Source organism: Myotis yumanensis, unplaced genomic scaffold, assembly GCF_028538775.1.
Source record: "Myotis yumanensis isolate MYYU_CA2020_CCGP unplaced genomic scaffold, mMyoYum1.0.hap1 SCAF_1, whole genome shotgun sequence".
Taxonomy (NCBI): Eukaryota; Metazoa; Chordata; class Mammalia; order Chiroptera; family Vespertilionidae; genus Myotis; species Myotis yumanensis.
In genome coordinates this window covers 189,960,547-189,983,952 of record NW_027223752.1, presented here as the reverse complement: position 1 = coordinate 189,983,952, position 23,406 = coordinate 189,960,547, and the positions used below count along the sequence as shown (strand labels likewise).

Below are 23,406 nucleotides of genomic sequence, written 5' to 3'. Positions count from 1 at the left end.
TCCAGGTTTAGATGTGGGAAATGTCTAGTTTTTACAAAGGAGGGGAAAAAAGCTGTGTGATTAAAGACTTGCATTTAGGACGGTGTTTGGCTTATTGGCAGGATAGTGAAGAAATTAACCTAAATGGTATTTAAGGATGGGGAAAAGTGGGGCTGTGAGCCTGAGAGAACATGAAATTTATCTGCATTCATCTGTCTAACAAATATTTATTAAGCCTTTGCTATGTGTCAGTGAACAAAATAAATATCCCTGCATGCAGCACTGCGAGTAAGAAGACACAAGAGTAGGAATAACACACAAATATAAGTATTAACATGTTAGAAGGTGGTGAGTGGTGTGGGAAATAAATGGTACAGAGCAGGGTAAGGGGACTCAGGAGAAGGGGATAATGTCATTTTAATTAGGATGTTCAAAGTAGGCCTCACAGGAGGTGCATTTGAACAGAGACTTGAAGGAGGGAAGGGGCTTGCTCAGCAGATTATCTGGGGAAGAGGTTTCAGACAAAGTCCCTGAGGTGGCAGCATTTCTGACATGCTCAGAACAGCATGGAGCCCAGAGTGGCTGGAGCAGAGGAGGGTCATGGCAATAAAGAAGTAAGGAGATGGGGTAGGGCCAGGGGTGGGCCCTTAGGCCAGGGTGTGGACTTTGGCTTTTAGTGTGAACCACTGCAGGGTTTGAGCAAAAGTCTGGCTTGACTTTTTGAAAGCCAGGGTCAGGCAAGCAGAGTTCTGCCTAATTAGGCGTTTCTATTAATTAAGGGTTGCTATTCACCTTATACATGTCAATTTTCATGCCTTTCAAATATGGTGTACAAAGTTTCATTTTCTGCTGCTCCGGGCTTTACAGGAAGATGTGAAAACTATGGACATACAGACATACAGATTTTTCAGGGCAGGGCATGAACGGCCCTAGAAACTAAGCCCTGAAAATGTGCATGGTTTGTCTAAAATCATATGAGCAGCCTGGCTGGTGTGGTTCATGGCTGAGCATCAACCCAGCCATGAAACACATGGTTTGATTCCTGGTCAGGGGACATGCCCAGGTTGCAGGCTCTATCCCCAATAGGGGGTGTGCAGGAGGCAACTAATAGATGATTTCTGTCTCATTAGTGTTTCTATCTCTCTATCCCTTCCCCTTCCTTTTTCTGTAAAATCAATAAAATAAAACATTTTAAAAAACAAACATTTAGCCCAAGCTGGTTTTGCTCAGTGACTAGAGCATAGGCCTAAGGACCCAAGGGACTCAGGTTCAATTCCAGTCAAGGACACGTACCTCAGTTTCAGGCTTGATCTCACACCAGTTAGGGCCCATGTGGGAGGCAACCAATCGATGTGTCTCTCTCACATCGATGTTTCCCTATCTCTCCCCGCTCCCATTCTCTCTAAAAAAGTCAATGGAAAAATTTATTCTGGTGAGAATTTATAATAATAAATAAATAAATAAATAAATAAATAAATAAAATCATACAACCAAAGCAGAGACAAAGCCAAGCCCAGGTTAAACTGTCTCCCAGGTTCCACCCAGGTCCATTCCACTAATCTGACCCCAGGATGACCTATAAAAGTTTTATTTATTTATTTATTTATTTAGTTAGTTAGTTAGTTATTTCCAAATCTTCGCTATCACTTTAGTACTAAATAGATATAAAGAATACAAAAGAAACGGTGAAAGAATAAACACGTGGCTGTGAGGACCGTTTGCAGATTGCGCCCAGCAGTCTAAATTAAGATTCACAGGCCTGCACTCTTCTGTCAATGGATGGCAGCCTCCCAAGGCCCTTGAAGAATCTCCTGGAAGCTTCTGAATGTCTGGCTGCCTTCTGGGCAACCTGCCAGGGCTGGACTATTACTCTATGGCAAGTGTGGGAAATGAAGTAGGCGAGGGTGCAAATGCCCATGTCCTCCATGTCCTGACCTGCAGAATCCTGTGCCCCACCGTAAACAGGGCCATTCCCAGCGAGTAGTCTCCTATGAGAAGTGATATTGTTCTCCAACTTCAGAAAGTGATGAGGCTGTAGTTTGGGAGAGGATTGGATGCTAATGAAATGGAGTTCGGGGCTTCTTCTGGAGGTAGGCATTTGCTACCTCTTCCATGAGAGCAGCAGCCGACATGGTTAAATGTTAATAAATAAAGCTTCTGCAGTTGAGGATGCTAGGGTTGTCAGTCAACAGGAAACATAAACAGAAATTGTCCAACAAGTTTAGGGAATCTATAGGAAGTGGCCAGTTCTACTTCGTCTTCACCTGAGCCTGTTAGGTTTTTATAAACAGTGTGTCTTTCTAGCTTTCCTCATGAAAAGGACTTGAATAGATTAAAGTAGCTCTATTTAGCAGCTGGCTGATACTAAAGATTAGAATGATCAGTGATGACTTTTTAAAAATTGTGTTTGCAGACTCATAAAGTTCTTACCATCTGAAACTGTTTCTGGGTGAGCAATCGGTAAATTATTCCCTCTAACCACAGTCTGCTCTGTATGTTTCCAGGAAGGACTACTCAGGGGAGTACACCATCTTCCTGATCCCTTGCACCGTGCAGCCCACACAGCCATGGGTCGACCCAGGAGAGAAGCCTTTGGCCTGCACTGCACATGCCCCAGAAAGGTAGGGAAATAGTGTCGATCTTCATTGTTAATGAATTTGCCTACTGGATAACAGTTATTTGTAATCCCAAAACCAATTTGGCGGGAGGTGAGGGTGCTTTCATGGTGTTTAAGAACATGCACAGTGGCAAAATGTCAAGTCCCCTGACACCCATTCCCAGCTCAGGCTGAGCAAGGCAGTGGTCCGCTGTCATGTTTCAGCTCCCATACTGCAAACAGATGTCCTTCTCACAGTCTGTTTAGTGCCATGTTTGAATTTTTGTCCTTTTCATGGGTGATTTCCTTGTTTAAAATGTCTCCCACCCGGCCGGCAATGCTCAGTGGTTGAGCGTTGCCCTATGAACCAGAAGGTCGCAATTAGATTCCCAGTCAGGGCACATGCTTGGTTGCGGGCTCCATCCCCAGGAGAGGGTGTGCAGGAGGCAGCCGATCAATGATTCTCTTTCATCATTGATGTTTCTCTCTCTCCCTTCCTCTCTGAAATCAATAAAAATATATTTAAAAAACAAAACACTTAAAATGGCTCTCAAGTAGAGTGCAGAAGGGCCGTCCGGTGTTCCTAAGTGCAGGAAGGCTGTGTGCCTTGGGGATGTCAGGTGTGACTTTCAGGGCTGGTGCCGTGAGTTCTATGTCAATGAATCACCAATATGTACTAAGATGTCTTTAAGCAGAAACACGCATAAGACAAGTCAGCTGTTAATCAGTTGATGACCATGTTGGGCCCAAGGTTGCAGGAACTCTGTCCTGTATTCCCCCTGGGAGCGGGGTCAGTGTTCACTAACTCAGTGTTCACTGTGACTTTACAGACCATTATTACCACAAATAAGGAAAATCAACTATGCATCAGCTCATACCCACCTCAGATCTAAGACTGAGTCATATCTATGTTCATTCATTCAACCAGTACTTACTCAGCTCTTATTTTGTGCTTCGCTCTGGCCTGGACTTGTACATTCTTCCAGGGATTAAAGGAACCTCTGCTCTCAGGCAGTTTATCACCCAATGCCCCCTTTCTAAGAGTGGAGCAAAGTGAATTAGAAACATTTCTAAGAAAAGATGCTGAGGACAGAATTTGACATTATTACTAAGAGGAGACAATTTGGAATGGTTTTCAAATTAAGAGACTGAGCTGGCCATTGGATTTGGTGATGTGGAAGTCATTGATGACAAAGGGCAGGTTCGGTGGACTAAGGGAAATAAGGCCTGATTGGAGTGGGTTCAAGGGAGAGGCAACAATGTGGGGACAACAGGGAAAAATAGTGAGTAAAGGACGGCAGAGGATAGAGGCAGTAGCTAGAAACATGAGGTGTCAATGGAGGTTTTATTTGTGTTTTAGGTTGAAAAGTATTTCAAGATGTTTGTATGTTGGTAAGAATAACCCTATCGGTCTGTGATGGGGAATTTGATGGTGCTGTGAGAGGGGGAAATCTGCAGAACCAGGTCCTGGAGTAAGACAGGGGCAGAACCAGGACAGGCTGGCCTTCGCTAGAACCAGAAAGAGGAAGGCAGCCAGTCCTCGGAGACAGGTGGAGGGGGATTCGTGGATTGGGAGGGTAAGGAGGACAAAGTACGTATTTGATTGGATCTATTTTCTCCATGAGGAGCTCTGAGGTTTGGGGAGAGAGGAGGAAGTATTTTCTCATATGATCCTCTTACTGACTTTTTCTTTCTCCACCTTGCTTTGTTGTAAGAATAGCGTATATAATATATAAAATGTACAAAATACATGTTAATTGTTTATGTTATCAGTAAGACTTCCAGTTAACGGTATGCTATTAGTAAAGTTTTGGGGGAGTCAAAAGTTATATGCACATTTTCGACTGGGCAGGTGTTAGCACCGCTCCCCACATTGTTCAAAGTCCATTATACATACACTTGTAACACCTCACCACAGTTAAGATAGTAAATATACCTATTTCCTCCAAAAGTTTCTTTATACTTCTTTGTAATCCTTCCCTCCCATCCCACCCTAACTGCCGGGGCTGACCAGCAGACTCTGAGCAAGGGATGAATGAATTACTCCCACACAATGTTTGCTGTGAAAGAGAGGGCTAAGGGACTACCTGGCTAAAGGAACCAGGCAGCCTCGTTTGCCTGCCTCATTAGGCTTTTATTGTAGCAGCAGTTTGAGATAAAGTTTATCTTTTAGATACAATCAGTAGGGTAAGTAATTTTTGGAGGACACGTGTTTGTAATGTCCTTTAAGCAAGGACACCCAAAGGTTAAGCATAAGGATTCCAGTAAACACCTGGGGGTCTGCATGTACACAGACTTGTTTGGAAAGGTCAAGGAATAATTAGGGGCACCGCCTTCAGCACTCCCCTAAGTTGGAATCCTGATAAATAGGGCAGGCGGCCTTCCGCACACTTCCCTTTTCTAAGAATGTCTTCCTTACAAATTTTCCAACCAAGTCTCATGCTTCCCAACACCTAACCATTCCTTATCCTAGGTACCCACTGACCTGTTTTCTGTCCCTACAGATTAGTTTATATTTCTAGAAAGCCACCATACAGTACACATTCTTTCTCTCTGGCTTCTTTCCCTCGGGATGATTGTTTTGATCCATTCATGTGTTAGTATATCGGTATTTCGTTCCCATTATTACTGGATTGTATTCCATGGCATGGAAATGCTACAATTTGTTTGTCGATTTATGGGTTGATGGACATTTGGGTTGCTGCAATGGATATGTATGTATATGCCTTTATATGGACATATGCTTTTTATTTTCTTGTGTAAATACCTAGGAATGGAATGGCTGGATCATGAATGTTAAACTTTTTAAGGAACTGCCACACTTTTTCCGAAATGTTTGCAAATATGTAACAATGTGTGTCCATTTCCCTCATGGGTGTGTCAGAGTTCTAGTTCCCCTGCACCCTGGTGAAAGTGGTCAGGGAGGTCTCGGTGTGGTTTCAGGATTAGTGAGGGTGTGTAGAAGAAGAGGAGAGCAGGAAAGATAGGAGGTGCTAGTTAGAGACGTGAGGAGTTTGAAAATGAGATTTTGGAGGTGGTGCATAGTAGGACTGTGAAGCATGGGTGTCTTCAAAGAGCAAGCTCTTTGGAGGTGAGGACGTCAGGAACTGGGAGGCTGGGATGTTAGATGGTTCATCCATTTGGAAACTGAAATCACCAGGAGCAATGCTAGAGAGCACATAGTCAGCCAAATGTCGGCGGGAAGGTGACCAGGAAAGTGGTAGTTGGCTGCAATAAAGGGCAAACATGACAAATGCTGGGGAATCTTACTCATATAATAAAGTTTTTAAATTGTGAAATGTTTTAGATACTCAGAACACCATATATAGAACATGTATAAAACCTCAAGAAATAGAACATTACCTGATGTGAATTGCAACTGCAGCGAATTGAATATCCCCTGGGCTGTGATACGGATGATAAAATGAATGATACTAACTACCAGTGACATTAATGACCGTGTGTGGAGTGTGGACTAGGTGGTGGGCCTGCACTAAGCTCTTCACGTTTAATTCTCACTACAGTGATTCCCCCACAAGATTGACACTGTTTTTTCCATTTTTGTAACAAATGGAGTCAAAGAAAGAAAAAAGAAATAGAGCATTACCAGTACCTTTTAAATACCCTCAGTGCCCCTTCCAACTGCACTCCCCCCCCCTCCCCCTAAGGTAACTGCTAGCCTGAGGCTGTATTTCTCTTCTCTGGTTTTCATGGTTCACCTCATATTTACTTTTATGTGGTTTTACCTGATGTGTGTGTGGTTTTTTAAACTCTATATAAAAATTTCAGCCCTGGCTAATGTGGCTCAGTTGGTTGGAGCATCTTCGGCACATACCCAGGTGGTGGGTTCTATCTCTAGTCGGGGCATAGGCAGGAGGCAACTGATGGAAGTTTCTCACATCGACATGTTTTTTTCTCTTTTTCTCTCTCTCAAAATACATATAAATACATAAATAATAAAAAAATAAATAACTTCAGACTGCATGAATTCTCTTTGCAGCTTTTTTTTTTTTTGGCTCAGTGAATCATATGTTGATTCATAAGTAAATCTACATTTGTGTTGGTTCATGTAGCTATGGTTTGGTTTTCATTGCGTTAAGGTATTCATTGTAGGAATATCCCATAAGTTGTTTACCACTCTATTTGGCTTGTAATTCCAGATTCTCTCGATTACAAAGGATATGATATGTGTCTTTTAGTGTATATGTGAAAGAACTCTTTCTCCAGAGTAGGTGCTGGATTTTTTGTGTGTGTAAAACAAGACAGGAACTCTGGTGTGAAAATGGCAAAAGGAGCAGAAAGACACCAGCCTGTCTGCAGGCTCAGCGCCGTGTGGGTGAGGGAGGCTGCAGGGGAGGGTGTTGTTGAGTATACTGAGGCTTCGGCGTTGGAAATCCTTCCCCATTATTCCCAGAGTGACTTTCTCCCTGGGCCTCACCTTGCTGTCGATCATCTCTATGGCTCTATGTGGATGCAATAGAAGTATAACACAAAAACAATCAAGACAGACTCAGGGAACTCAGACTTCATTCAAAAGAATTGTGTTTCATATTATGCCTAATTTTGTGAGCTCTGTCAAACATTCTAACCTTATAAATCATCGTCATCATCACCATCGGGAGTCCATTGTTCCTTCTGTTTAATCAATTAAGATTTATTGAGTGTCCTATGTCCCTGGCACTATGTGGATTCTGGTAATGCCACTACTAACAAGAAAAAATGGTTTCCCTGAGTCAGATATATGAGCTCTTAGTGCAACTTATGGTTATAGCAAAGCTGTTGAAGTAGGGGCAGCCCTGGCTTGTGTGGGTGTCTCCTATACCCCAAGTTCCTTCTCCAACCCTTTCAAATCTACCCACTGGAGCACCTTCGATAAAAGTAAGGAGTAGTCAGATGGGCTCTATTGGAAGAGTAAAGCATTAAAATCATCACGCATGCGCTACTCTGTAACAAATATGTGAATCTGGAGCTTGGCTAGCATTGAAGATACAATGGTGAGCAAATAGATATGGGCCATGAAGTAGATTTCAGTCAGATAGTGACACATTTCACCAAAATATTAAACCATGATCAGTACTATGAAAGAAAATGAATCAAGTTCCTCTCCTATACATACCTCTTCATTCAGTAAATATTTAGCACCTGCAACAAAGCACTGTTCACAATCCCAAGAAGGGTGGGGAGGGGAGGACAGCTCCAGTGACCTTTGCAAAGTTGACCTGCTTTCAAGGAGCTCTTGTTTCTTCTCCCACTTTTAGATTCCTGATACCCATCGCGTTCCAGCAGACCAACCGCCCTGTGCCAGTTGTGTATTCTCTCAATACTGAATTTCAGCTCTGCAATAATGAGAAGGTGTTTCTGATGGATCCCAACACATCTGATATGTCACTGGCAGAAATGGATTACAAAGGAGCCTTCTCAAAAGGTGAGTTGTTCCCTTCGCCTGCACAAAGAGACCGTGGCTGAATGCGAGAAGTTTTCAAGTAAACCCCTGGACCAGCATCTCTGCTCATCAGCTTTCAGTCAACTTGCCAGTGAGGATTCCCTCGGGGTGGATGCCTGTGCAGCCAGCATGTAGTCAAAGGAACAGACCCGAGTTCTTCCTTCGTGTCATCCTATATAATAAAAGGCTAATATGCAAATTGTCCCCTTGACCAGGAGTTCAACTGGGAGTGGCTGGGCCAGCTGACCAACAGCCTGTGGCCCCTCCCCCCAGCCAGTCCTGCTCCCGATCGGCCTCGGCTGGACCCCACCCATGCAGGAATTCATCCACCAGGCCTCTAGTTTCACAATAAGATCACACACTTGGCAGTATAGTCATTGGCAGTGTGGCACTGTGGGAAAGCACTGGTCTGAGTGGTAAGAAGACTGGAGTTTCCAACCAGATTCTAATACACTGACTCTGGGCAGGTTGCTTTATCTCTCAGTTCCTCGGAGAGACTGCAATATGACCCCCACTGCCTGCCAGCCTCACAGATATGCCAAACATGTATGTGCTCTCCATCATGCTTTCTCTGCTTGTAATGGTTCCTCTGCCCCCTCCTTGGCCCACACATGGTTCCCTTGACTTTTCAAAAGGCTAGCTCTCTCTCTTCCTTCGGGTCTCTACTTACATGTTGATCTTCTCAATAAGCCTTTCCCTGACCACACTGGACAGTCTAACAGAGACATTCATAGTTTGCACTTTCACAAAACACTCTTCAGTTTTTATAGTGCTTGTCACATTTTTAATATTTTATAATATATTCTAGAAGCTCAGTGCACAAAATCCGTGCATGGGGAGGGGATCCCCTAAGCCCAGCCTGCACCCTCTCCAATCTGGGACCTCTTGGGGGATGTCCTACTGCCAGCAGTTGGACATCCCTCTCACAATCCTGGACTGCTGGCTCCTAATTACTCACCTGCCTGGTTGCCCCTAACTGCCCTTCCCTGCCAGCCTGATCCCCCCTCACTAACTCTGCATGCCAGCCTGATCACCCCTAACTGCCCCTCCTGCCAGCCTGGTCACCCCTTACTGCCCCCCCTGCTGGCCTGGTCACCCCCAACTACCCCCCTCTGCCAGCCTAGTTGCCCCTAACTGCCTCCCTTGCCAGCCTGGTCGCCCTCAACTGCCCCCCTGCTGGCCTGGTCACCCCCAACTACCCCCCTCTGCCAGCCTAGTTGCCCCTAACTGCACCCCCCTGCCAGCCTGGTCGCCCCACGCAGCCTGCTTGTTCAGTCATTTGGTTGTCCCTCACTAACGCCCCTGCCGGCCTGGTCATAGGCAGCCATCTTGTGAGGGCATGAGGGTCATTTTGCATATTACTTCTTTATTATATAGGATTATTTCCGTATTTGTTGTCTATCTCTACCAGTAGACTGTAAGTTACTTGAGAACAGAGATTGCGATCAAATTTGCACAACATACCACCAGTGCCTGGGTGCCCAATAAATATTTGTTGCATGAATAAATTAATTAAACAAGATCTGCCTTTCCTCTCTCAATTACCCCTTCTGCCTTTTTCTTTTTATCTTCTCCTCATATCTGAGTTTTTCTCTCATCCTAAAAACACATTCAAGTCCTGCCCTTAACAGGAAAAAAAAATTCTCAACCTTACCTCCACTTCAAACCTTCTTTTCTTTTCTTTGAGGAACTTCCTGAGGGAGTGGTGAGCATACACTATCTCCATGGCCTTTCTTCATAGTCAGTGCTCTGGCCACCCATTGCAGGCTGGGTTTGTCCCACCACCGCTAAGAACTCTCTCTTGTCGATGACACTGAGTCCATGGATTTTGACACGTTTTTTCTATTTGGCTTCCTTTTCACCACCTCACCTGACACAGTCTTGCCTCTCTGACCACTTCTCACTCTCCTTCCCTGGGACTTTGTTCTCTGCCCTGTGTGTGTTGTTGTCCCCATGTTCTTTGCTTGGCTCCTTCTGTTCTCTCTTCAGTGCTACCTCTGGCCATCCCCATGGCTTGTCCCATCTGTTTACTCTGAACCTGCTAGAGTGCTACTACTCCACAGCCATTCCACAAAAGTGACCTTATTCCTGATCTCGCCTGAGCTTCATTCCTCATTTCCATGTGCAATCTGGAACCACCAAGCCTCCCCAGTGGCTGTCTTTCAGACACCTAGCGATGTCTAGAGCTGGACTTACCTCCCTCCAAACATGCTTCTCCCCTACCCCTGCCCCGCTGATCGCATCCCCATGCTCTAGGTGCCCCAGGAAACAACCTCAAGGTTATCCTTCTCTTCTTCACCTCCCCATCCCATCCATCATTGAAATGAATGGAATCCAATTCCTAGACATTGCTTGAATCCACCCCCTTGCCTCTCAGCTATAGTTTAGCTATCTATCACTAGAGAATTAAAATAGCCCTTATCTGATCTCTGTGACTCAAGTCTCTTAGGTTCCTCCATTCTGTTTTCTGAAGCCCAGGTGTGTTGACATTATGCCCAGACTTAAAACCTCACATGGTTCCTTGTTACTTACATACTTAAGTCCAGAATCCTCAGCACCATGAGTCTATCTTCACAGGAGTCTCTCCTGCTGGAGCTTCTACTCGTCCTCCAATCCAATCACACTGACCTACCACAGAGCAAATGCTCTGGGCAAGCGTTTGGAGGCAGATGGATTTGTGCTCAACTCCTGTGTGTCTGATGGCACAGACAGGAAAACTTGGATGAGTTCTTTTAAACAGGGGTAATAATTGGACCTATCTCCTTGGGCTCGTGGGAGGATTTAAATAAGACAGGGTAGCTGAAGAACTTGTTGCCACATCAGGCACTAAGTGCCCGGGACTGATACCCTTCCAGCATTCAGTATTTTGTACTGGAGTTTCTTTCCCCTAGAATGCTCTCCCTGCCCCTTCCTTCCATCTCAAATGCTCTATCTGACAAACACCTACTCATGTTTCAGGATTATGCTCAAATATCGTCTCCTTGTTATAACCTTCCATACCTCTCCCCAGGCAGATTTCTTTGCTCAGCGACATGCTTATTTAACATCATGTACCTTCCTCTATTGTGGTTGACAACAGCATAGAGTTGTGGTGGTTAATAGTGTAGGCTGTAGAGCAGTGATGGCAAGCCTATGACACGCATGTCAGAGGTGACACGTGAACTCATTTTTTGGTTGATTTTTCTTTGTTAAATGGCATTTAAATATATAAAATAAATATCAAAATTATAAGTCTTTGTTTTACTATGGTTGCAAATATCAAAAAATGTCTATATGTGACACGGCACCAGTTAAGTTAGGGTTTTTCAAAATGCTGACACGCCGAGCTCAAAAGGTTCGCCATCACTGCTGTAGAGCCAAAGTACCTTGACTTTGAATCCCACTTCCTAACTTTGTGACCTTCAACAAGTCACTTAACCACTCTGTGCCTCGATTTTCTCATTTGTGAAATTGCCAGTACTACATGAGTTCTTACATGGGAAGGACTTAGTTCAGTACCCAGCAAATAGTATAAGCTTGATAAATGTTAGCTATTTAGCAATTACTTAGCTATTATGACTGTTCTCTCAGCTACATCTCACTCACCTTTGTATTCCCTGCACATAAAAGAGTGCTTGGCACACCTTAAATGCTTAATTAATACATTTTGAATAAAAGAAGCACGTGGATTCATAGAGCTCTTCATAGAAAGATATTTTTGTCTCTAAGAGAGTGTGTTAAATCCTTTCTACCCTTGACATTTCTTTCTCTTTAAAGTCTGAACTAATTAATGCTGCTCAATCTTTCCAGGTCAAATCCTTTATGGCCGAGTACTTTGGAATCCAGAACAAAACCTTAATTCTGCTTACAAACTCCAGCTGGAGAAAGTCTATCTTTGTACTGGCAAGGATGGCTACGTGCCTTTCTTTGATCCCACGGGGACAATCTACAATGAAGGGCCACAGTATGGGTGCATTCAGCCAAACAAACACCTAAAACACAGATTCTTGCTGCTGGTATGTAACTGTTGATGTTAAAGAGATGACACTTGAGTAGATTTTCTCAGCTCTGAGTCCTGTCTAAAGCTAATAGAACTCCACTCTTTATGGTTTTATATATTTGTGTGTCTAATTATATATATATATATATACATATTATTGTTGTTGCTTCTCTCTGATCAGCTGAATTCTAGTACAGATCTGATGGTATGGTGGGTAACAGACAAGCTATTATTAATGTCCCAGGAAAAGGAAAGTCTAGCCCAGTGTTTCTCGAGGTGTGGTCCAGAGACCCTGAACATCCTCAGTACTCATTCAGGGAGTCCACAAGGTCAAAACTACGTTCCTAACAGTATGATGACACTTGCCTTTTTCACACTCATTCCTTCATGAGAGTAGAAAGCATGAAAGGTTTATTGATATGATTTCAGATTCCACATTGTAACTAATATTTTTAAAATAGCACTTATCACCTTATTGATAAAAGTTATTGATAAAAGCTATTAAAATATTCTTCCCTTTAAACTGCGTAGCTGTGTGAGGTCATTTTCTTCATATAAACAACATAGCACAACTGGCTGAATATAGGAGTTAGGAGAATCTAGTACTTTTCTAAAGATTTGCAAAAATATAAAGCAATGCCAGCTCTTTTGGGGGGAAAGTGGGGGTGAATATAGGTATTTTCTCTAAAAAAATATGTTACTTATGTTAATATGTAATGGGTTTTTCACTGCCATTTTAAAATGAATTCGTAAATAGTATTTCTTGATTTTTCAGTGTTAACTTTAATACAGTAAATACTGATAGATATAAACCACATAAACAAAAGACTTTTGGGGTCCTTGATTTTTAAGTGTATAAATGTTTCTGAGACCAAATAGCTTGAGAGTTATTTGCCTAGGATGCCCCGCTCTCTGTGTTTTGAGATCACAGAGGCCACCAGGTGTCCTCCCTTGGAGAGGGTGGTAGTACCCAGAGGCGACCCAAGGAGAGGGCTTCTGCTGTGCCTTCTCTCCTGACCGCAACCCCAGGCAGGTGAAGAGGATCTTTCTCTTCCCAGTGACTGCTGCTGGCCAGTCCAGTGGTCCCATCTTTCTAAATCTCTTTTTTTTTCCCCCTGAAAATCTAGGACCGCAGCCAGCCAGAGGTAACCGATAAGTACTTCCATGACGTGCCCTTTGAGGCCCACTTTGCTTCTGAATTGCCTGATTTCCACGTGGTCAGTAGCATGCCGGGTGTGGATGGGTTTACTCTGAAAGTAGATGCGCTCTATAAGGTGAGTGTGAGAAGAAGGCCACTTTAAAGGCAGCAAAAGGAAGACATATCATCTGTGGACTGTCAGCTTCTTCATACAGCATCTTGCTGGCACATCCTTTTTATTGTTGTTATGCTGATCATTCACCCCAGATTTTTACCATCTACCTCCAATACAACAAAGTAATGGTAAAATTATTTAATTTGCATCTAGTCTCTTGTTATTGTGTGCATCCGGGTGCCTACCACATTCTAGTTTTTCCTAATTACTTTTTATATTGCCTGCTTTCTGGGCTCTATTTTCACAAGCATGTGGAAAACATTTAACCAAATCATAAACACAATACAATAATTTAGAATGGCAATAATAAGTAGTATTTTGCTGGGGTCCAACCCCAGCAGGTCCAGGGGTCCCCAAAGGTGTGGACGGAGTCGGCGAAGAAGGAATGACATGGAGGCAGCGTTCAGTTGATCAGCTTAGCAAGGTTCTCCCGCCAGATTCTGTAGCCATGTTCTCTCGCTAGGTTCTCCAGCCAGGTTCTGTAGCCAGGTTCTCCAGCCAGGTTCTATCCAGGTTCTCCCACCATGTTCTGTCTAGGTTCTCCAGCCAAGTTCTGTAGCCAGGTTCTGTCCAGGATCTTTTGCCATGTTCTCTCCCTAGGTTCTGTCTCTAGGTTCTGTCTCTGTTGTCTTGTTACATCTGTATTTATACCAGTTGGTTTTAATCCTGTCAATTTCTATTTCAAAGGTTAGGGTGTTTCTTATCTCCATTCCAGGGAGTAAAGATTATGTAGCTTAAGCATGATTGTTCTTAGTTAAAGTGATTAACTACCCGCCTGGCACTTAGTTAAGGGATTTTATTCCCTCCCTAACTTCAGGGAAAAATCCCTGCCTGGGGAAACAACCTTTCTCGGAAAGGTGACCTTGGTTAAAACACATAGCGCTAAGGGGAGCAAACATATTAAGAACAGTATGCTATATACGCCAGGTCCCTTGAAACATATGCTGTGCAGATGTTTCTTCCCTGCAGCGACTGTGTCAAGCAGCAAGGATGGACCGGCTCCCGGCAGTATTTGATGAGCAAAAATACTCTAAGTCCCAGTAATAAACAAGAACTTCCAAGATCAAATTCCACTTTTTTCTGTCTCCAAATAGTAATCTATGACTTTAGATTTTAGAACTATTATCACTCTTTGGAAGTTAGTTCAAAATCATGGAGGGTTTCAGTGGAGCCAGATGACATGGCAATAAAATACTGGATGGTATAACTGCTCAGGGGATGTCCAGGGAATATTCAGATTTAGCAAATTTTTGTCAAGTATCTACTTATTATGCACAGAGTAGGTGTTTAGTGAATAAAGTATCTGCTTATTATGCACAGAGTATTTAATGAATATTTGTTGAGTGACTATTTTAGCTAAACTTCATCAATAAACAGTAAATTAGCATAACAAACAATTAAAGGTCCCTGGGAATAAATGTGGTTATTAATACTGTTACTTCTCTATAATCAAGGAAGACCAACAAATCATAAGCATTTATCAGCTACAGAGAAATAAATTCTTAGGACTATTCTGTACACACATAGACAAAGAGAAAAAGAATGTGAATAGCTGGACCAGGATCACCCTAATTTAGAAATAAAATGGAATCCATAAACTCCATAATATTTGGTTGAATTCTCTAATGGTAAACACCAACCATTGCAAATGCCTTTCTTGAAATGCATCACTTGCATGTATCCATAGAGGCTTACTAGTATGGTGGCAACTGTCTTTCCATTTCCTTTTGTTAGAGGCGTCTGTGGGCAGCAATGACATGCTCGGTTTGTCTCCTGTTTTCCTCCTCCTGCAGGTGGAAGCAGGACACCAGTGGTACCTCCAGGTCATCTACATCATTGGCCCAGACACCTTCTCAGGGCCTCGGGTCCAGCGCTCTCTCACAGCCCCTCTGAGGCGCCACCGAAGGGACCTGGTGGACTCCAGTGGCCGGCTGGCCCTTGCCGATTCCCTCATCTATGACAATGAAGGGGACCAAGTCAAGAATGGCACCAATATGAAGTCCCTCAACCTGGACATGCAAGAGCCCATTGTAGCTGCCTCTCTGTCCCAAACGGGGGCGTCTATTGGCAGTGCGCTCGCTGCTATCATGCTTCTGCTTCTGGTGTTCTTGGTGGCTTGTTTCATCACCAGGAAGTGCCAGAAACAGAGGAAGAAACCGCCCACAGAGGACATTTTGGAGGAATACCCTCTGAATACCAAGGTGGAGGTGCCCAAGCGGAGCCCTGACAGGGTGGAGAAGAACGTGAGCAGGCAGTACTGCACCGTGCGGAACGTCAACATACTGAGCGACGCCGAGGGGGCGTACGTGTTCAAAGGTGCTAAAGTGAAAAAATTGAATCTGGAAGTCAGAGTTCACAACAATTTACAAGATGGAACAGAAGTTTAATGGAGGAGACCCATGTGTATTTTTTTCTAAAGTCATTTTTATAAAACGGGAGAAATACTGGTATTTTTATAATCTTGCAGATGAAAAGGGAAAACTATAGCTTTGAGCAGGGGAAGGCACACATCACTTGCATCAACTCACAACTGAGCTACCTCATTCAACAAAGAACCACTAGAACCCCCAGAGTACTGGAGTCGCTGTTTCTGTGGCTCCCTTTAGTAGTCTCAGTAGCTGCAGTTGCTCCTGGAAGGCCGATCTTCGAAAGCAAGTGTGTTAGCGTTAGGACGGGAGGTAGACCCGTAGCTTAGCTGATGCAATTCCGAGGGCGGGGAATGGACAGTGGCAGATCTCAGAAAGTGACCTTCAGGGTCTTTGGTTTCCTCCCCCCACTTCCAGCTTTCTTCCACTTGGGCTTTTCCTGGGCCTCTGGACCACAGAGTTCAAATGGCCGGCACCCAGATTCCATTCAAAATTCTGCTAATCAGCACAATGTTGTATTTCTCATTGCATCCACTTGACAGCCTGCACTCACTCCATGGCCTCTAATTGCACTTTGCCATTTCCAAAGTCCTTTTCACCTGGGGGTTCGAGGTGCTCCAGATACTCACAGGAGAAACCTCGGCCATGGCAGGAGGGGGAGCTGAAACCTACAGAAAGGAGGGGCCTGGCAAGCACCTCAGAGCTATCATGTTTCTGCACTGCACCCTCGTCCCAGGGAGATGTCCTTGTGCCCAACTAGTTGATGCTGCATCGAGGACATGTTAGGACACCTTTCTGTCAAAGGAGGCTACAAAACAAGGGCACTGCCCATGACCTTTTTCTGCATTGCCATGGATGCTTTAAAAACCTACCACATTTCCTGCTACCCCAGGCTTTGCCCAGTCCAATAATAGACAAGCCCATGTGCTTTGCTAGCTGTGGGATTTTTATTGTGCTAGGGTTTCAGGAAAGTAAGTGATTCATTTGAATAAAGCAAATTAGGGTAAAGCCCAGGCCAGAGTGAAATCAGTGAACAGATGCCTACTAATATAAGACAGCAGATAAAGTACTAGTACTCACAGCAGATAAAGGCACCATTCCTGGTACCGTACGTATTTCAGGGATTTCTCTTTGTGGGGGTTCTTTTCTGGTAGCTCAGGCACTTATTTTTTACCATATCAGCACATGACAAGGCCATAAACACCTGGCTTTTAAATGATTTCGTGTTCAAATAGAGACTTAACGATTTTGCACATTGTTCACACCGCTTGCTTTGTGTTTCTTTTTGGTTCCTGCCTTATTGCAAAACCATAAGCATGCATGTCTTAAACTGGAGACACCATGTCATTATTCTCTTCCTGATGCCTGGCATACCATAATCACTGAGCAAATGACAGCGCCCCTGCATTGCATAATATTTGTACTAGAATGACCCAAGCTCTTTGGAACATTCCAAACTGGGAACACTTTGGTACTAAAAGCTAGAAAGAATGAACTCTGAAAGGTTTTCGGCATCTCTACCATACTCCAAGCTCCTTGAGAGTAGGGCCTGTGTGAACCGTGACTTTGATTATTCAGCAGTGCCTTGCATGTAACAAGCACTCCAGAAATATTTGTTGAGTGAACAGATGTCTGGTGTCACAGGTGAGTTATAGGGGAATAAATTTAGAAACGGGAGGTAAGAGGGTATAGTGGCAATATCACAAGGGAAAGTAGAGAGAAAAGCAAAAACTGGCTTCTACTTGGATTATGAAATAATCTCATTGGAACAAAGAAGCACCAGTTTACATAGACATGAATCTGGCCATGGTCTTAAGGAGGACTGAACAGACAAGTCATAATAGTGCATTAGCGGGAGGTAAGACTGTGACTTGGTCTCCAGAGCAGGACATATAGAGGAATGTCTGACTTAGCATGCTGCGATGAGTGTAAAGTTTTCATGATAGGATGAATTGAGGGAGCCCAGAGCCGGAAACGCTTCACTGGTCTGGTGCCACTTGAGACACCAGGCAATTTGGGGCAGAATTTATGTACCCGCCTCACAAACATCCAGAATTGGTGTCTCATAGCTCCCTGCTCACCAGAGGGGCAGACTCTTCTAACAACCTACAGGGCTCATGCTAATTCTACAAGGACAGGAAGCCAGTCATTTGAGGAGCAACTTTGATTTGGTCCTTTATTTATCATTCCTCATGCCAGATGCTTACACATTAAAGCAACATCTTTCCATTTGCTCAAATATTCGTCTTGCACATCCTCTCCATTACTACCAAAGGGGACACGTGCATGGGAAGACCGCAGACAGGTGGCAGGGTGAAGCTAGTTGGGAAGCGATGGAGACTGAGATCTCTGCGTGCTCCTAGCAGCCTCCATGGAGGAGGTCTTGCATGACCAGGGCAGCGGCCTGTGAAGACCTTGAGGTAGTGAATCGTCTGTGTGAAAGGAAGCCCTTGGAATAGTCCTGCCCTCCTTCCTCTCAGCTCTTCCCCCCACTACATACATGTTCCTGAATGCGGTGCTTCTCTAGTGTTAAGAGATGTGAACTTGAGATTGACTCTTTTGATACAGAATTTTGTATTTCATTTGTTTTATACTTGATTTAGGGATCAGACCATTTGGTGGTTGATGTGGGATTATACTTCAAAACTCTGCTTTCTGTTCCTGACTTGCTCACTAAAGCCCTGTGTGTGTTACTAACCTCTTACAGCATGCCTTTAGGTAAGAAGGAACAAAGCCCCCAGGGGGTTGCTATTTGCTATCGCACACTGGCTGGCTGTGAAGGTTAAAAGAAAGAAGACTCTGCAGTTGTTTTCTGCCTGCATTGTCCCCGGGCCTCCTGACGGACTCCTGCAGTCTCATTGGTGGATGGGGAATCGTGGTGGAATAAGTTTGCACAGCCTTCTGACATTCAGGCTCGGTGTCCTGTAGGAATTCTTGTGATTCTTGGATACTGCGCACCTGCTCAGACTGAGTAAAATATTTGTGGTGCTGTCAACCAGATTTCTTGACTCTCAAATGATTTTTGTATTTCCAATACCAATTTGTGTGTGATGAATTTCTGATCTCTTCAATAGCATATGCCACTATATAAATTTGTATTAATAAATGACAGTCTGGTTGCATTTTTTTTTTTTTTTGCTATGTTCATTTTAGATTATTCATCTCAAAAGACATTGCCATTGAGATGGAAAATCATTTTGCGGCAAAGTTTTTTGGAAAAAGTCCCTCTGAAGAGGGTAAATTTGGACACATACTAACTGTGCTAAGAGCATGATAGAGAATTACACATCTCCAGATAATCATAGCTCTTTTCTTGCAATCAGTTGAAACCCCAGGACAAAGAGGAATCGTTAAAATCACCATGTGCGATACAATAAGATGATTATTCACACTATATTAGCCTCAAACTTTCTCAGGACAGTGTGATCTAGTATGAGAATGGCTATGAGCTCTTATGCACACACAAAGGTTCATTTAGTGTCCATAACCCCCTGGAGATGACCAAAGCACCAAATAGTAGTTTATTGGCTTATGAAGGGGAAAATGGCAGAGTCCAAATGGGCAGTCTTGGCTTTCTGCAAGCCTGTGCATTTGTGTGCCTCCCCCCTCTGTGGAATTATTTTATATGAAAAAACAAAAATATTGCCAAGGATGGTGACCAGTAGGGCTCTGTTGGCACCTTTTCCTGGTACATTAGCAAACTCAGCAAGACTTGAGAAAGCATGTTTTTATCAAATCTGGGGAAAGGAACCACAGCTGAGCCTAGGATTTCCTAGATGCTGCCAGGACTTAACTTGAGTTTTACCTCCTCACAATTTCCTGTGATTGTCCCATGCCTCACAGCCTCACAGAGGCTGGTAAATTCCCAGGAACAATGTCAAGTAATATGGGCACATCTGGCCATCAAGAGCAATCACTCCTTGCCTGGCTGGTGTGGCTCAGTGATTGAGCGTCGACCCATGAACCAAGAGGTCACTGGTTCCATTCCTAATCAGGGCTTGATCCTCAGTAGGGGGCAAACGGAGGCAACCCAAAGCTTCTCTCCCCATTGATGTTTCCATCTCTCTACCCCTCTCCTTTCCTCTCTCTAAAAAAATTTATATACATATATATATATAAGCAATCACTTCTTACATTCTCTACCCCATTCAGTCCTTGTAAACCACCCTATGACATGGTTCTCGATGACTGACCTGGATAATTTTTCTTGAAAATTCCACATGAATCCTGAGATTTTAAATCTTTGCCAGAGGCCCTCACAAGCACAAATTGGTGTTGCTTAATAATAGTCCACAGCTCCTATAACTTGGGTTTAATGCTTGTCATGAAAATTCAGTCACTTGGTTACTACAACAAAATAGACCGAGATTGCAACTCTCTAAAAAATCTAGCAACATGTTACTCCGGGGCTCATTTGGTTTAAGGCCGTTAAGTTCTAAGACCAGTAAGTTATAAAAGTTTACTAGAACCCTAGTCTCTGGGACAACTTCCATAAATTGTTTAAAACCAATTTCAAGATGTCTCCCTTAAACATCCCATTAAAGAATGTGTCCAAGATGAACCCGCACTTGATAACAGTGACTCACGAAAGTCCCCTGCTGCTTATTCTGTTTGTCTCGATAGGGATTCTCTGCCTTGTTTATGCTCCAGGAAACTCTCTTTCCTTTCCAAACTGCTTCTCCAAGGCTCCTTTGCCCCTTGGCTTCTGGCTGAGATGGGCCAAATGATGGGAGAGAAGTTGGGATGTGTCTATCCCTCCCCACTGCTTAGCTGTGGTTCTGATGGTGCCTGCAGCCTGCCCAGGCCACAGTCCAGTTCTCAAAGGCGCTGATAAGACTGTCCCTCCCGTGTCCAGGCAGGCTTAGAGGCACTTTTGATGTCAACCTGTTCCTAGTCCATGGGGCTTCATCACCACTTATTACTCATTTCCTTCTGGATATCCAGTCCTAGTACTTCCTGGTGTGTGGCATACAACCTGTGGAAGTTACCAAATTAAGCTAGTGAGTAAGCATGAAGTAAGTGCATTAGTCAATGTCTGGCATAAGTCATAGGCCCTCAGTAAATATCTCCTTTCTGCACCCATGCTAATTCTAGAAGTTTCCAGAATGAGGCGGGGCTTAGTCTATTGTGGTGATCTCTACATGGGAGTCGGGATTTAGGATGAAAAACGGAAGAGAGAACACAGTCATATCTTCTCCTGGCAGAAAGTTCATCACTCTCGATTTGTAAATCTGGTGCAAACCTGGCAGGCTCCAGCTTTTTAAGCAAGGCTGCCTCTCTGCTTTCTCCATTGCGGCTCCTCTTCTATTTAAGGGAGGGTGTGCTCTTGAACCAGTAGTTCTTCAGCTCTAGGGTCACTAGAGGGCTCACTAAGAGGGTAGGTTAGGGTAGGGTCTGAGAGAATTTATGCTTTGATAGGTTCTCAGGTCCGGCACCCAGCGGGGAGGACCTCTGCTCCGGCCTCTTCAGCTCCCACACAGCAGTTCAAGCCAGGGCTTTTCCTCTGAATCCCAGCACCTCCTATGTTGGTTAAAGGGGCATCATGTATTATCCTGTGAAAGACTAGGGGGGAAATGCACTCTGATAGTTTAAGTAGCTGTAGATCAGCAGTTCTCAACCTGTGGGTCGAGACCCCTTTGTCGGTTGAACGACCTTTTCACAGGGTTCGCCTAAGACCATCCTGCATATCAGATATTTACATTATGATTCATAACAGTAGCAACATTACAGTTATGAAGTAGCAACGAAAATAATTTTATGGTTGGGTCACAACATGAGGAACTGTATTTAAAGGGCCAGAAGGTTGAGAACCACTGCGTAGATTAAACCAGACCAAAAGTTTTCAATCAACTAAATGACAATTCATCAGTCCTAATGTGTTAGGGTGAGGGACTGCGCCATGGAAGGGTTACAGAATGTTACAGAATGTGCTGGGAGGGGGGACTGATGTATGGAGAAGGATTGTGTTGCCAGGATATGAGGATTGTGTATGTGCTGGGAGGAGGGACTGATGAATGGAGGGGAGTTGCAGGGTTAGGAACCATGGAAGAAAAATTGCTAGATTGTCTTAGACCAGCCAGGTGTAACTCTGTTTACCCCCCCTTTGTGCTTATGAACTTTCTGTGAGCTTCTAAGGTAACACTGTTTTGCTATAAAAATCATAATGCACACTTGCTCTTTGCCACATGCCGCGAGGCTTCCCAGAGGGGGAAGGTACGGGCTGTGGTCAGCTGGCCAGCTTAATAAACGGCTTTCAAATTTAAATTCTGAGTCGGTGGTCTATCTCGTTGAGCCAACCCATAACACTAATGCTTTTCTTCAAATTCATATTTTCACTAAAACTTTTTGCAGAATAACAGGAATGTCAGGAAGGCAACCTCACACCATGATTGAGAAATATGGGGCACGCTAATTTAAAGTTAAAAAGAAACCAAAAATTCTTTCAGATGACAGTGTTCAAATCTTTCCAATTTCATTGCCTTCTCCCCTGCCTGTCCCAAGCTTCTTGATGTTCCTGTGCTCCTAAAGCTACCATGTTTCAAGTCCTTTCCCCAAAATTTGGCATTATGTATAACAATGATAAAGCATCACACATTACTGACTTTAGTTCCACATGAGTTTGTCTTGACCTCAGATTGTAAACTCATTGATATACCAACTACATCTGATTATTTCCTTTTAATCTTCCACAGCACATGCCTTACAGGAAGGGTGCAGTCAATAAATACTTTCTGCTTGTGTCCTTGGGTAAATCACCTAACCTTCTTAAGCCTCAGTTCCCCCTGCTGCAAATTCTAATAAAAATAGCACCTCCCGCCCTAACTGGTTTGGCTCAGTGGATAGAGCATCAGCCTGCAGACTCAAGGGTCCCAGGTTCCATTCAGGTCAAGGAAATGTACCTTGGTTGCGGGCTCATACCCAATAGGGAGTGTGCAGGAGGCAGCTGATCAATGTTTCTCTCTCATCGATGTTTCTAACTCTCTATCACTCTCCCTTCCTCTCTGTAAAAAAATCAATAAAATATATATTTTTAAAAATAGCACCTCCCAGGGTTGCCTTGAAAATAAAAGAGGTGATGGAAGCAAGCACTTATTTCAAGGCCCGACATCAACTAAATGGTAGCTTTAACTCCATCCTTCAACACACACCTGCCCATAATTCCCCCAATGCAAGCAGGGCTTTACTTTTTAGCCTTCTTTTGTTCCAAATGCCTAGGACGCCCTTCCACCTTGTCTCCTCCAGTCTTTGGGTCTAATCCTCATACTAAAGAGCCTGCAAGCTTAGCAGGTGGACTGCAAAACCACCTGGGTCCAAAAATGCGGTCTGCCATTACTCCCCGTGTGGCTTTGCTTACGTGAGCTAATCTCTGTGTCTCGGTTTCGTTATTTATAACAAGGGAGCAATAATAGTATGTCTCATATAGTTGTCCGATTATTTAAAGAATTTTGAACAGTGCCCGGCACAAAGTAAACGCTGGGTAAGTGTTAGAGGCCGCTATTCGGTTAGCTGTCCGGCCTCTGTACAGGCCGTGAGCTCCTTGGGAGTGAGGAGCATCGCGCGTCTGCGTCCGCAGTGCCTGGGACAAAATCAGCGCTGCAACCAATCTGAACCAGAACAATGGGTTTCAACGTGAGGACGGCGGTGGAAAACTGGGAGGGAAAGTTTAGCGACCCCGAGGCCAGGCCGGAGGGCGGAGTGTTCAGGGCGAGGGGCGCGGCCTCCCTCCCGCG

General features: G+C 44.1%; 1 protein-coding gene across 1 annotated transcript in view; it reads left to right on the top strand.

Annotated features, from left to right (window-relative positions):
* The window catches only part of FRAS1 (Fraser extracellular matrix complex subunit 1), a 444,205-nt gene extending 425,407 nt beyond the window's left edge, over window positions 1-18,798 (top strand). Inside the window, exons 70-74 of the mRNA XM_070394313.1 lie at window positions 2,484-2,600; window positions 7,834-8,000; window positions 11,808-12,013; window positions 13,125-13,271; window positions 15,104-18,798. Of these exons, the coding sequence (XP_070250414.1) occupies window positions 2,484-2,600; window positions 7,834-8,000; window positions 11,808-12,013; window positions 13,125-13,271; window positions 15,104-15,697 (1,231 nt within the window). The 3' untranslated portion in view covers window positions 15,698-18,798. The remainder of the gene's footprint in view (window positions 1-2,483; window positions 2,601-7,833; window positions 8,001-11,807; window positions 12,014-13,124; window positions 13,272-15,103) is intronic.
* The last annotated feature ends 4,608 nt before the right edge of the window (window positions 18,799-23,406 follow it).